General features: G+C 37.2%; 1 protein-coding gene across 14 annotated transcripts in view; it reads right to left on the bottom strand.

Annotated features, from left to right (window-relative positions):
* CAMTA1 (calmodulin binding transcription activator 1) overlaps window positions 1-15222 on the bottom strand; it is a 964086-nt gene that overhangs the window by 915705 nt on the left and 33159 nt on the right. For all 14 annotated transcript variants that reach the window (XR_013171305.1, XR_013171304.1, XM_077151442.1 and 11 more), the window contains one exon: window positions 13976-14094. Coding sequence is in view for 12 of the 14 variants with exons in the window: in XM_077151442.1 (XP_077007557.1) it covers window positions 13976-14094 (119 nt within the window). In the remaining 2 variants the exon portion in view is untranslated. The remainder of the gene's footprint in view (window positions 1-13975; window positions 14095-15222) is intronic.

Here is a 15222-nt window from a genome sequence, read left to right on the forward strand (position 1 = left end):
AACATCTTTTCAGTAATAACTGTGAATGTTAACGGACTAAACTTACCAATTAAAAGATACAGACTGACAGAATGGAAAAAAAAACATACCCAGCTATATGCTGTTTACAAGAGACTCATGTTAAACACAAGGACACAAATAGATCAAAAGTGAAAGGATGGAAAAAGACTTTCCACACAAGTTGTAACCAAAAGAAAGCAGGTGGGCAGACCATGGTGGCTCAGCAGGCAGAGTTCTCACCTGCCATGCCGGACACCCGGGTTCGATTCCCGGTGCCTGCCCATGCAGAAAGAAAAAAGAAAGCAGGAGTAGCTATAATAATATTGGACAAAATAGACTTTAAATGTAAAGACATCATAAGAGACAAGGAAGGACACTATATAGTAATTAAAGGGTCAATTCACCAGGAAGACATAACAATCATAAATGTTTATGTTCCCAATCAAGGAGCTCCAAAGCACACGAGATAGACATTGATGGCAAAATGAAGGGAGTGATAGACGTTTCAACAATAATAGTAACAGACTTCAATACACCACTCTCCTCTATAGACAGAACAACCAGACAGAAGATCAACAAGGAAACAGAGAAGTTAAATAACTTGATAAATGAACTAGACCTACACGACATATATAGGTCACTGTACTCCAAAACACAAGGATATACATTCTTCTCTAGTGCTCATGGAACATTCTCCAGGATAGATCATACCCTGGGGCACAAAACAGGTCTTTATAAATTTAAAAACACTGAAATTATTCAAAGCACTTTCTCTGATCACAGTGGGATGAAGCTGGATCTCAATAACCACCAAAAAATGAGAACATTCACAAACACATAAATATTAAATAACATACTCTTAAACAACCAGTGGGTCAAAGAAGAAATTACTAGAGAAATCAGTAGCTATCTGTAGATGAATGAAAACGAGAATACAACTTATCAGAACTTATGGGATATGGCAAAAGCTGTGCTCAGAGGGAAATTTTATGCCCTAAATGCCTATATTAAAAAAAAAGAAAGAGCAAAAATCGAGGACTTAACAGCATACCTGGAGGAACTTGAGAAAGAACAGTAAATTAACCCCAAAGCAAATAGGAGAAGAGAAATAACAAAGATTAAAGCAGAGATAAATGAATGGGAGAACAAATGAACAAAAGAAAGAATCAAAACCAAAAGTTGGTTCTTTGAGAAAATCAATAAAATTGATAGGCCTCTAGCAAGACTGACAAAGAAAAAAAGAGAGAGGATACAAATAAACAAAGTAAGAAATGAGAAGGGGTGCATTATCACAGAGCCTGAAGAAACAAAAGAAATCATAAGAGGATACTATGAACAACTATATGCCAAAAAACCAGAAAACTTAGATGAAATGGACAAACTCCTGGAGACACACAAACAAGCTACACTGTCTCAGGAAGAAATAGAAGGTCTCAACAAACCAATCACAAGTAAAGAGATTCAATCAGTCATCAAAAATCTTTCCACAAAGAAAAGCCCATGGTCAGATGGCTTCACAGGGGAATTTTATCAAACATTCCAAAAAGAACTAACACCAATCTTTCTCTTGGGAACAATGAAATTATCTAAAATTGAGAATGTTGATAGACATTTGGGCCCTCTACATGGTGTCCAATGAATGCAGGTGGCTGAAGGATGCACTGACAAAGAAAGAGATTGGCCAACCATGGTGTATACTTAGGAAGGAAGATAGTGCTGCTACAAAAAGAAACAAAGTCGTGAGGCATGCAACAAAGTGAATGAACATATAGGACATTCCCCGTGAGGCAAAATAAGCCAGAAACAAAAGAAAAACAATGGTATAGTCACCTTTAGAAAATATGTATAAGAAAACAAGGGCCTAGACTGCAAGCTTTTAGAGCAGACACATTAAGTCCGGAGTGGTGATTATTATTTCTGGATTTTGAGAGACTGTTTTATATATATAACCTTATATTTAGAGATAAGAACGAAGCCAAATGGATTGGGTTTAAAGTAATTCAGAACACAGAAGTAAGGAAGACAGTGTCTGTATTTTAGAACCACACATACTCTTTGAGACCATTGGAAGAAAGGTTTATTTGGTCTGGAACTGAAATTTTCAGTAGTGCATAATCTAATTCAACCTATCTGTATAGCTCATTTGAACAACTGAAACAGAGGGCGCACACAATAAGAAAAAGGTCCTTTAATCCTGTATAGATTATTGTAATGCCTGGATACATCCTAGAGTATATTAAGCAGATAATTAGAAAGTATCAGCAAAGTATCTTGAGGGATGAGAGACTACGGAACTATTAAACCTTACCATCAGGGAATTCCGATACTGTGCCAAACTTTAGGGACACCCAAATCAATAGGTCATGCCCTTGATCATGAGGCTTATTCTTGTGAAGCTTATGTAGGTAGTGGAAAACCTTAGACTACCTATAGGCACACCTAAGAGATACTTCTGGAGGACCTCTGTTGTTGCTCAGATGCTGTGGCCTCACTAGAAGCCCAACTCTGCAAGAGAAATCATTGCCCTCCCCTCTATGTGGGACATGACATCCAGGGTTGCAAGTTTCCCTGGCAACATGGAGATGACTCCCAGGGATGAATCCAGACCTGGTACCATGGGATCAACAATTCCATCCTGACCAAAAGGGGGGAAAAGAAGTGTAATTAAGAAAACATCAGTGGCTGAGAGAGTTCAAATAGAGTTAAGAGGCTACTCCAAAGGCTGCCCTTATGTAAACTTCAGTTAGACCTTGCTACCTATCATAACCTGCCAACCCCCAACCAGGACAATTCCAGCCAATCCTAAAGAACATCAAGGGCAGTGTATAAGATCCCACAAAGGTTCCAGGCACTAGAGTAACTTATCAGAAACCCACAACCTCCAGATAGGTCCTTGGTCCAGATAAGTCCTGAAACCTAGCCCAGCCTCTTCAGAACATCAGATAGTTCCATCTCCCTACCCTATATTAGTTACAGACGCTTCCAATATAAAAAATTTAGAATGGCCATAGCCCAAACAACCCCAATGAGAGGTATGGAAAGATCAAAGGAGTTATACAGAGAAGACAGGATTTAACAAATGAATATGAATGCTGAATCATTAAACTGATATCTCTTTTAGTCTCCAGTACTTTAGAGCAGCTGGAAGTAAAAAACTTAAATTGTGAAATTGTAACTCGTGTCAAACTCTGAAATATATTCTACAGCTAATTGTGGTGCTGGGCTTTGAAATTTATACCTTTTTTGTACATACATTATTTTTCACAAAAAAAAAGAAGGAAAAAAAGTTTATTGTGATGATAAAAAATATTTAAGCCCTCTAGCCTCCTATATTCTGGAGCAGCTAGAAGGAAAAATCTGAGAGGATCATATGGTATAAATTCTGGGATCTGTCCTGTAACTACTTGTTGAAGAGTACTTTGAAAACTATTACTTTTTTATTTCTTTGCTTTGTATATATATTATACTATACAATTAAGCAAGCTAAAAAAAATAGATAAATCACAGTGCATTAGATGATGAGATAGTTACAAATCACTTATGTCTCATTATCCTCATTATGAAATAAAAAAACACATAATCACCACAGCAGATTCTCTGAATTACTTGAGAAATGGGTTGTCAAAAATTACTGGAAAATGCTTAAATATAAGAAATCTGTATAATAATCATCAAGGAATTTAACAAAAATGCTTCTTAATCCTTAAGAGTTTAAAAGTCTAAATTTTGTTCAACTGTGCAAGAATAAAATAAAACTTTAACATACACATTAACGACTGTCCAATACCAGGAAATAGGGGTCTGCTACTATACAGTTTAAAAATGTGTCAGGAAAGATGGGAAATGAGCTCAGCTTTATAAATTAATTTCAAACTATAACGTATCCTTCCTCAGAAACTGGAAGCAAATAGTATTTTCACTTTCTTTTGATTCCTTAATTTTTAAAAAGGTAAATAAATTTCAGTGTTCTTCCTCCTCTTTCTAAAACACATTTTCTAAGTAAATTGCAGCATCTTCTAAGTAAGAATCCCATTTTCCAATGGGAAAAACCCTCTGCTGGCCAGCTCTTCCAAACTACTTCCTCTCTCCCACACCAGGCATTGGAGGGAGGGCCTGTTCTCTCAAAATCTTATCCTTGACCTGCTATGTTTGGATTCTCCCGCCTTTCCTGCAGTGCTATCAAATTTATCTACTTAAAAGGAACCACTTCTCAGTATAAGCCACACACAGAATGATAGCCTTTCGTTTTTCAAAAGGGTTGGCCTGGGTTTAAGTATTACCTGTTCTAGGCATTTTCCACTTCCCAATTCCTGCGCTCATTGGTTTCTCACTACGTTAAGTTGGAGGTGGCTTTATTTTCTAGTCATCTCATCAAATTTAAATTTTTCAGCTTCTTTGTTTCTTGCACTTGGGAACCTTTTTTATCCATATATTCCTGTGAAATCAGACTAAAATGAAGGTTTCCTCAGAATCTCAACTAGATTCCACCACAGAAGCCCCACCTGGACACATGCACACACACGTCCACCCTCCCCAACCCCCCATCCCCACCCCCACACCCACCCACCCCGGTCAGTTCCCCGCTACTGATGGTTCACCCAGCTTCCTCAGTTCTCCCCAAATCAAACTCTAGATGCTTTAAAATTTTATATTTGTTTCAACTCTACATCTCTCCTTAAAACAGTGAACAAAATACCACAAAAGCTTATCAGAAAATCTCATGAAATCTACATATCCTACCCACAATATTCTTCCTTAGAGAAGACACTCTCCCAACACACAGTTCTATATCATCACATTCACTCTGGCCCATCTGTGGCTTCTCATCCATCTAGAAAGGATTTTTGTGTTCGGGGGAGGGCTCATTTTTTCCCACAGCTTTCTGAAGCACTGACACTAAAAACTTTGGATTATATTTTTAGGAATTTCTTTGAAAACCTTCAGCTGAACTTCCTAACTACCCTCATAACAGAATTTATCATTTAGAATCATTAGGTGGGTAGCTATTCAAAAAGACTGGGAGGTAGGTAGGGATATGGGCAGGAAAGGAGGTAGATTATGACATACAGTCAGCCTTAGAGTTCAGCTGTTTTCAGTTATGTGGGCCAAATGGAAAAAGGGTAAAAAGAGGGCCCTTCAAGCCACTTCCTCAAAAGATATCTAACATTTTAGAAAATTCCACCTCACACCCCACTATCAGCACCCATACTCAAAAGGATTTATTATATACCAAGACATAAACAAATCCTTCAGAGAAATACATACACATACCTATATCTGCATCTATATCTATATACAGATATATATCTTTGCATTCTGTGACTTCTAGGCACTTACTAGACGAGAGAAACCAGAATAAGACTGTAGGAAGCTCATCTCCCATCTAGCCAAACGACATCAGAATATACCTGAGCAATATGGAGACAGCAAAGCTGAGGCTAAAGTCAAGTGAAGTTAATTAGAACTGAATACGCTTCAAGAAAGTTGCGATTCTTCATCTAAGTGGTTCCCACCTGGAAACTTGTTAAAAATGCAAATTCCGAAGACCCCACTAGGAGCCCAGCAACTGGTGCTTTGACAAGCCAGTTCTCCAGGTGATTCTGACACCCACATCCGCATGAAGCCCACTAAGCTAAAGAAAGCCAACCTTTCCGTGTACTCTCCCCTTCCCATCCCGGCTGGCCTTTCTGGAAATATGCCACCAGTCAAAGTCTCCAAACAGTTTAATCAATTAAGACCTGAGCAAAAGGACTATCTGTCCAAATTTCAACTCCAGTTTGAGTTAGGTGTATAAGCTTGGAGAAGACACCAAAGAAGAACCTCAAGACCCCTGAAAAGATGCTGTTCCCTTGAATGCACTGACTGACTCCACCAAGTTTTGAAGGGATAAAAAAATTTCCAAGCTGTTGGGGTAATGAAGAAAATATTCAGGAATTAAACAGTGATGTGATGAGTGCACAACTCAGTGAATATACCACAAAAACCAATGGCATGTACACTTTAAAAATAAAAATAAACAACCCAATTAAAAACTGGGTCAAGGATTTGAATACATTTTTCTCCAAAGAAGATATTTAAATGGCCAACAAGTATATGAAAACATGCTCAACATCATTAGCCATTAGAGAAATGCAAATGAAAACTACAATGAGACACAACTTCACACCCACTAGGATGGCTACCGTTAAAAAAAACAAACAAAAAACTGAAAATAACAAGTGTTGGCCAGAATGCAGAAAAGTCTTCATACATTGTTGGTGGGAATGTAAAATGGTACAGCCGCTGTGGAAAATGGTTTAGCAATTCCTCAGAAAGTTAAGTATAGTTACCATATGAACGAGCAATCCCACTGCTAGGGATATACCCAAAATAACTCAAAGCAGGGACTCAAGCAGATGTTTGTCTACCAATGTTCATTACAGCATTATTCACAATAAGTGGAAGCAACCCAACAGATTGGATAAACAAAATGTGGCTCTCCATACAGACAATATTATTCAACACTAAAAAGAAGTGAAGTGCTGATACATGCTACAACATAGGTAAAACCTGAAGACATCGTGTTGAATAAAATAAGCCAGACATAAAAGGACTAATTTTGTATGATTTTTCTTATATGAAACAGAATAAGCAAATTCACAGAAACAGAAAACAGAATAGTGGTTACCAGGGTGCGGGTAAAGGGCAATAGGAAATTATTGCTAAATAAGTGTGAGCTTTGATTTGGGAAGATGAAAATAATCTGGAAATAGTGGTGAAAATTAAAAAAAAAAAAAAGAGAAGGGGTAATTGGAGCTGAAGGGATACAGACTGTACAACGGGACTGGATATAAAAACTCAGAAATGGACAGCACAATACTACCCAATTGTAATGCAATTATGTTAAAACACTGAATGAAGCTGCATGTGAGGTATAGGTTTTTTATTTTTTGTTTTTCTTTCTATTATTGTTTTAATTCTTATTCTGTTGTCTTCTTATTTCTTTTTCTTAATCGATGCAAATGTACTAAGAAATGATGAATATGCAACTATGTGATGTTATTAAGAATTACTGATTGTACATGTAGAATGGAATGATTTCTAATTGTTTTGTTAATTCTTTTTTTAATTAATAAAAAAATGAAAAAAAAAGTACATAGTATTGTCAATGTACTTAATGTCAAAGCATTATCCACTTAAATAGTTAAAATGATTTTTTGTTATATGTTACCATGATGAGAAATAAATTATTTAAAAATAAATAGGTAAGTCAAAATAAATAAAAGCATGGCTAACAGAAAATTAAACTCCCAAGCTAGACCCAAACCTATCTGGAAGGATCTGCCCCCAACCCCCCACCCCCTACAACTCTGAAAGCCATGGTGATAATCTAGCCTCCAAAACTGGTGAATCAGATTTAAGACAAATCTTTAAAGGTCACCTAACACAAACATCTAAGACCCAGCAAAGACCAAGATAGTTAAGTGTCTTACCCAAGACTCAGCTATTAGTGGCAAAACCAAGGCTAGAACCTGCTTCTAATGGCCAGTACCCTTTCTAAGATATCAGTGTTTCTCAATGTGGGCTCTGTGCAATTATCATCAGGGGTCCATGGGTTCACCATGGGTTCACCAAGAAAATGTTAATTCCGCAACTTCATTTAATTTATAATCTAAAAATGTAAAAATGAAGCCAAATATATTCTAACATGCAATCTACTTGCTCAAATTTGTGTTTACAATCACCTTGGCACGTTGTATTATTTAAATTGTTTGGGGGCTAAGGAGAAAAAAAGCCAAGTGAACTTCAGATCAAATGGTCTGCCTGTGCCAAGACCTAAGGCACTGTGCTTGCCGAGAGGACCATGGCTTCTGGCCAGCACCGCAGGGGAGGGCCACATGCTAGCACCACCTTCCAAATCCAAAGGAACCTGCTTCAGAACAATCAGCAATCGAATCATGTTGCAAGAGACAATTCCATTTTGGCAAAACATCATCAACTGCATTTAACTAATCTTGTTAATATGAATTTTATTAGCTTTGTAGTTTATTTTTATGTAAGGTATATATCTAATTGAGTTTTCTACTTGCATAAGAACGCCAAGAGTAAGAAATTTATACTGAGCTTTGTGTTTTACATATTCTATTTATTCAACAAGTATGTACTGCAGACCAATTATGGGCCAGATATTCTTCTAAGTATTCTGAAGTAATATTATAATAAAAATCGTTGAGGGTTTTTCACTCACTATGGTTTTTAACCCACCATGTTGGGTTAAATCGTATTCAAATTTTGTCAACACTGCTCTGCAGGTGAGAACTCTATCTCCCACCCTTCCTCGGGACCAATCTGTCCCTGTGTGGGTATTGCTCCACTTGCTCCCTTATGGACGTGGAAGGATACGGCTCCCATCATTTCAATACATCCAACCTACGTCTGCAACTACCTATGCTAAACTGATACTTAACACAGGCTCCTGAGAAACAGATTTGTCTTTAGCTGGACTTCGGTATTCATTTACCTCACTTCATACTATTAAATAAGTTGAAGAGACAAATTGTATTTAACCCAACTGCTAAAAAATTATCACCATATTTAATTTGAAAGTAAGTATGAAATACTGTTTTCAAAAATCAGATGGAGTCATGCAAATTCAGCTCTCTGTGTTCCTGCTCATCTCTGCTTTTGCATATTTCCAATGTAACCAGAGAAACCCTGCCTGGACTCAGAGAATCAGCTGGGGCCATTCAGACTATTCACACCGCTAAAGGGTGAGCAAAGCCAAGCCTATGTACACGAGTTACTAACTTTCCAAGGCATCAAAGCAGAAACAGCTCCTTCCCCTTTATAATTAGAGTACTAATGCTTTTTGGCTCACATATGGAAATTCCAAGAGTCCTAAATGATTTCCCAAAATGTGGGTCTATAGCTCAAAAATAATCTGCATATATTAGCAAAACTAACCACTGAAAAAATTACAGTCCTAAATCTATGACTTTATAAGTTATACAAGGAAAAAAATTAAAAATACAAAACACACTCAAGAACATGTGCCTAGACAATAAAACTAATTAAAGAAATAAAAAGTAAAGTAGCTTCCTTTTGTTCAAATAAAATAAATGAAATGAAATATATAATTTAATAATTCTCACAGCCTTAAAATCTGTTTTTCTTACCTTAACGTACTAAGCTGAAGGGAAAAAGGTACTCAGGATTTAAAAGGGTAATTCTCCCTCTAAACAACACCATACTCAGGTGTGGTCTCCCCCCCACCACCACCACCCAGTATCTCCACTGCTTTCTACCACTTAAGAAAAAAATGCATTTAAGATGAAATTCTCTGAAGCTACCACCTACTATAAAAACATTTGCTGCAACTTCCTTTATAATCACTACAAATCTAGATTCTAGCTTGTGTGCTTATTCAAGAGGAACTTTGTATTAGAGAAAAAACAAACAAAAGAAGGAATATTAATAGTTCAAAAATAGTGGCACACACAAGTGATTTGAACATATTTGGGGAGAACATTTCATTATAATAGGTTCATGGTGCTGTGTGAGTTTGGAAGAATGCCATCTGAAATCTAGATTCAGAGACTGGGGAATGCAGTAGTTATATTTTAAGTCAAACAGCTAAAGCTAATTAATGACTAAACAAAAGAAATTTCAGTCTGGACAACATATACAGAGTACTAATATGCGTAATTATAAAGTACTCATTTGTGCAATCAGAAAGTTACATTAGCATAATTATTTTTGGCTGTGGGCCTCAAAAATATTAACTTAAAATGCAGAAACCTTATAATAGTTCACCTAATGAAGATGTGAATACCAAACTGATTATGAAATAAGAGTTGGTTCTTTAACAAATGTGTTCTGTTTAATAAATGCTTTCTACCCTGTGCTAGAAATAAAAATCAGGTCTAACTTTGAGTTAAGCACAATGGTTATCATTGTTTCAAAATTTCTACTATTAATATTTTTCTTCATTTTCCAGAGCTCATAAGGTCCTTTTTGGTATTCACTATTAAGAATCAAAATATTGCTCTAAGAAATGACTGTCTGCTACTTGAAAAAAAAAAATCAGTAAGCAAAAAACCTGGTAAGGTTACACACATTTGAAAAGGCAAGTGAATAAAGAAGTCAACAATTCTATTTTTAAAAAATATATAGTATGATATTTTGAGAAGGATTAGAGTCACTAAATTACCTGCAAGAGCTTGGAAAAATGACTTTGAAATTGTTCTTTGAGACAGAAGAGTAAGAAGCCAGGCGAGGGGCTGAGGAGGAAATGGGCCTTGGATCAGGCTGCTGCAGGCTGGACCCCGGAGACCTCCGCTCCCGCTGGGTGGCTCTCACACAGCATTTCACATCTCCAGGGCTCCAACTTCCTCCTCTATGTTATGCGGATACTCAAACAACCTACCCCATAGGTTAAAGATCAAATGTGTTTATTCATGGAAAGGATTCAGTAGCGCCTAACATACAACAAATACTCAGTAAGTGTCACCTCCATTAGTATTTGTCATCATCACCACCCTTTTCATCTTTAGAACCTGGCAAAAGGTATTTCTGGCTGAGAAAGCAGAGTCTAAAATTGATTTATTTTTTAATAGAACATTTACTTTGCAATTGCAAATGACATTCAAGAAGGGCAGGAGATTTTACAACAGGTTACAAAAGGTTAAAAGAAGCTTAACCAGGCCCTAAGATCCCTCTTATCTTCTAATCGTCTTCCTTTTGGTGATTTTCACCTTCAGCAAATATTTGCATATGAATCCACAATACTAGTCCTATACTAACATTTTTTAGCCAAAAACTGATTCACAAAATGGATTTGCTGAGAATACCATGTGGTTTAGAATTAAAGACCTTTAGACTACACATAATAGAATGAGAGCTACTAAGAATTAAAAAGCAACACAGAAGAACTTAAGCTGAGAGAGACAATGGCCCTACCAAGCGTGCATCTTGGCAAAATTATTTAACCACTTTCTATTTATGCATCCCCATCTGTAAGTGGAAATGCTACCCTCTTGTAGTAATGAGGCTTAGAGGTAAATAAATACATAAAATAGATTATATAATATATATTTTATATATATATTATATAATTAAATGATAGGCATTCAAAAATGGCAGCATTTGGAGGGGCACAATCTCCCTCACTCTCCCTTAATAGAGAAATTCCCACACACACATACACATATACACACACACAGAGAATAAAAGTAGGGTTTTCTCAAATCACAGATATTTAAACACAGGATTGAGTCAAAGAATTCCTCAAAAGTACAGAGGAGTCTTGTTACAGCCAGGAATTCGCACGTGCACACTCCACAGAGCGAGAAAGAGCAGGTGAGAGAGATGGCGAGAGAGATGACGGAGAGATGATGGAGAGAGAGACGACAGAGAGATGGAGAGATGGCGAGAGAGATGACAGAGATGACAAGAGAGATGGCGAGAGATGACAGAGATGACGAGAGATGACAGAGATGAAGAGAGATAGCGAGAGAGATGATGAGAGATGACAGAGATGGCGTGAGAGATGGCGAGAGAGATGACCAGAGAGACGGCGAGAGAGACGACGAAAGAGATGACGAGAGAGACGGCGAGAGAGATGACCAGAGAGACGGCGAGAGAGATGACGGCTGAAGTCGCGCAGACAACTAGGCACCCCCCTGCCCCGCGAGCACGCGCCTCCCTGCCCCGCGAGCACGCGCAGACAACTAGGCACCCCCCTGCCCCGCGACCACGCGCCTCCCTGCCCCGCGAGCACGCGCAGACAACTAGGCACCCCCCTGCCCCGCGAGCACGCGGCTCCCTGCCCCGCGAGCACGCGCAGACAACTAGGCACCCCCCTGCCCCGCGAGCACGCGCCTCCCTGCCCCGAGAACACGCGCCCGCGGTGAGTGCGATGGGAGCCGCGGATGTGCCGTCCTCGCGACTGCTCTCACTCCCACAGTGTGCGTCCTGTGAGTGTGCTCTAAAGAAGTGTGAGTTTTGCGCAACACAGCTAAGGTCAAGTCAACCACTTCACCTGGTCCTCAACTGGAGGCACAGCAATCTGGCCCAACTCTACAAGGAAAACAGGCTCCTCATGGCAGGAAGACTAAACTTTACTTTATGAGCAAGTCAAGGGATTTCATGGACCGTCTTGGGGAAATGTGTTGTCTGCCTTACAGAGGACCCGAGAGCCCCAGGGAGGAAAACTCCAGTGAACACCTTCTTCAAGGTTTCAACGTCAGCATGATGGACGGACAGCTGAAGAACATGTCAAAATGCCAATACCCAGTTACATCAAACAATTAAGTGAATTAAATACATGAAAGTTGAAGGGTAGATTATCTAAATTTATCTACCAACAAGATTATCAGCACCTGAAGAAAGTGTGGTTCAATGGGCTTTTCTCCCTGGGGCTCTCTGGTCCTCTGTAAGGCAGACAACTACTTAGTAAGATTGTCAAATGAAGACTCTCTATGACCACTTTCATTCATTAAGCAATTCCTGGTTTCAAATACAATTTCAAATCATATAATTAAAATAAACTTGCCAATGTCATGTAAAATATAACACTGAAAAAATGCATTTGTAAATGAACTGAAATTAATGTATACTAAAACGGTATCAAATCTGTGTTACAGGGAATACTAAGAAACATGGTGTGTTTTTAAATAATTTATGACCTAGTTGTGATCTATTGAATAGCTTCCAAATTATACTATTTTGCTGCTAGAGTAATGAACCAAATATGATTTTTAGCATATTTACTTTTTGATTTTCTAAAATGCTTAAAATAGTTAATAAATAATTTGTTAAAAGACATCTTAACTAGCTAATGCTTGTCAGAACAAAAATATTCTGCCTGAGGAGAAAAAAATAATATATGCAAATAATCAAAATATGTACACCTTAAAAGAAATTTAAACTCAGCTGAGACAAGGTAACAAATCAATGAGGTTCTACTATGATGAGTAAAAAGACTTTTATCCAGGTAGCCTCTTACAACACAAAGGAAAAGTATTCTAAGTCAAGAAGTTAAAGCAAAATAATCTTCTTTAAAAACAAGGTACATAGGAAGCAATACTGTCTTCACAGGCTTTTAACAAAACTGAGTAGAATTATGAAGGGTAGGCTTCTTTTAATAATATAATAAATATAGTATCCTTTTTTATAAGGTGCTACAATTAACTTAGAAATAAATTGTGTTGAACCAGAAACACAAATTGGTGTAAACCAAAGTTGGAAAACCAATAACCCCAGCCATCTGAATTAAAAGAACTGCCAAAATGATGGACACACTTCCAATTCTTATCACCACTAAATTGGTATCCCCCTAAATTAAAATATTGAGATTTCAATAAAAAGGATGACAAGGCAAGCCATACCTAATATTAAGATTCTCAGAATAAAATTTACCCAAGAAGTCAAACTTTAATTCATTCTGCTTCATTGCTCTACTTTCTAATTGAATGTCAAATACACAATGTACTATACAGCCTTCGTTCTTAATACTAATCCCTGTCACTAAGGTAAAACACTTAATTGTTCAAGCAAACTGTCTTCATCAGAGGGGCCATGCTGTTTTCCCAATTGTAGAGAAACTTCACCTTGTCAAGACACTGCATTGTCTGTGGAACACTGGGGATGTTTCTTTATTAATTCACGAAAACCTAAGAACTAATGCTTAACTGAGATGCAGACAGAGTTAACCACACCTGGGACATTCAAAAGCAAGAAAACACACATATGGAAACTCATGCTGCTACCTTAGTAAGTCAGCGTGCACATTTTATATTTTTCAACACAAGCCAAGTAGATCAGAGACAGTTCAAGAAATATAATGGTTTGTCAAATCAGGATTAAATACTCTTCTCAAATACAATTTCCTAGATCACTACTCTGAATTTAAAGCTAATATAAAGCAATACTATGCAAAACAACCTGAGTTTGCCCTTAAAAAAAATTATACTCTTAGAAATAGAAATTTATCTACCTCGTTAGTGTTCCAGCGGTGCCTCTCTTTTGGTAAACTTGAACATTTCGGCAGACATTCAAGCAGCTTTTTCGGTAAAAAGATTTTTACATGACTACTATTGCTGTTTCCATGATCATCTATAAAGAAGAAAACAATACATTCAGAGAAAATAGTAGAGAAAACCTCCTTTTAAGTCTACTGGCAAAGTCAGAAACAGCAGTTCAGTTTAGTCATTGTGCAAACCAGAGTATAAGAAGGCCCCATTTATTCCTCCTGGTTAATAATTCTCATTTACACATTTTTCAGATAGATGGCAGCAGAAATCTGGTCAGGAGTTTCTAAAATAAGATGGAGCTTTTGCTTCATGACAAGCGAGTGCACAGGGAATATCCCAGCAGCTGCCCACAACCAGAATGCTACTTTTAAAGGTTATTTCCCCATGTTTCCATGAAGCACACCAAAATTGCAAATTAATTTAACCTCACAAAACCCATAAATCTGTATTAACCAGTTTAAAATGTCTTATTCTTAAAAGTAAAAAGAATTATAATATATAAGATTAGGTTTTATTCATAACTAATACTACTTCATCCCTTGGGATAGAAATGAAAGTTATCCTTTCAAAAGCAAACCACAAATCTTATAAATATAAGGGATTTAAATTTGTAGTTAATTACCCAAGCAATACAGAAGCTGGCCTTTCGAGCTTAAATCTAATATATCATTTTAATTAACTTTATTTACATATACATAACTACATAATTAATGTATTTTGTCAAAATGTAATTTCAAAATGAGTTAGAAAAAAATTATTTTCAGACCAGATGGTATAACTGACTACCTCATAATCAATCTACCTGATGCTTTCTAGAAGAGATAATTTCCTTTACAGAACACTAAACATTCATTTATTATTTTACTCCTACAACAGATTCCCTTTGCCTGACCCAAAATTTCTTACCACTTTGGCACATTTAGATCAAAGCTTCAAATTACCCACTCCAAGTTTTTCTAATGTTAAATGGAAGCCCCAACATCCAAAGGATATAATGCATAACTGGGTACTGAGGAACAAGATACAAAATCATTAAAAACTGAATTTGCACCATTAAGTCACAATTCAAAGACTTATTCAGGTATGTATTACGGCAAAACAAAAATACTGAACTCAGAGTCAAGAGTCCAGGATTCTGGCCCAGTTCTGCTACTTTCTAATTGTGTGACCTTGGGTAAGTTACTTAATATTTTCAGCTTTTCCAAATCAA

The sequence above is a fragment of the Tamandua tetradactyla genome, chromosome 2 (genome assembly GCF_023851605.1).
Source record: "Tamandua tetradactyla isolate mTamTet1 chromosome 2, mTamTet1.pri, whole genome shotgun sequence".
Classification (NCBI taxonomy): Eukaryota; Metazoa; Chordata; class Mammalia; order Pilosa; family Myrmecophagidae; genus Tamandua; species Tamandua tetradactyla.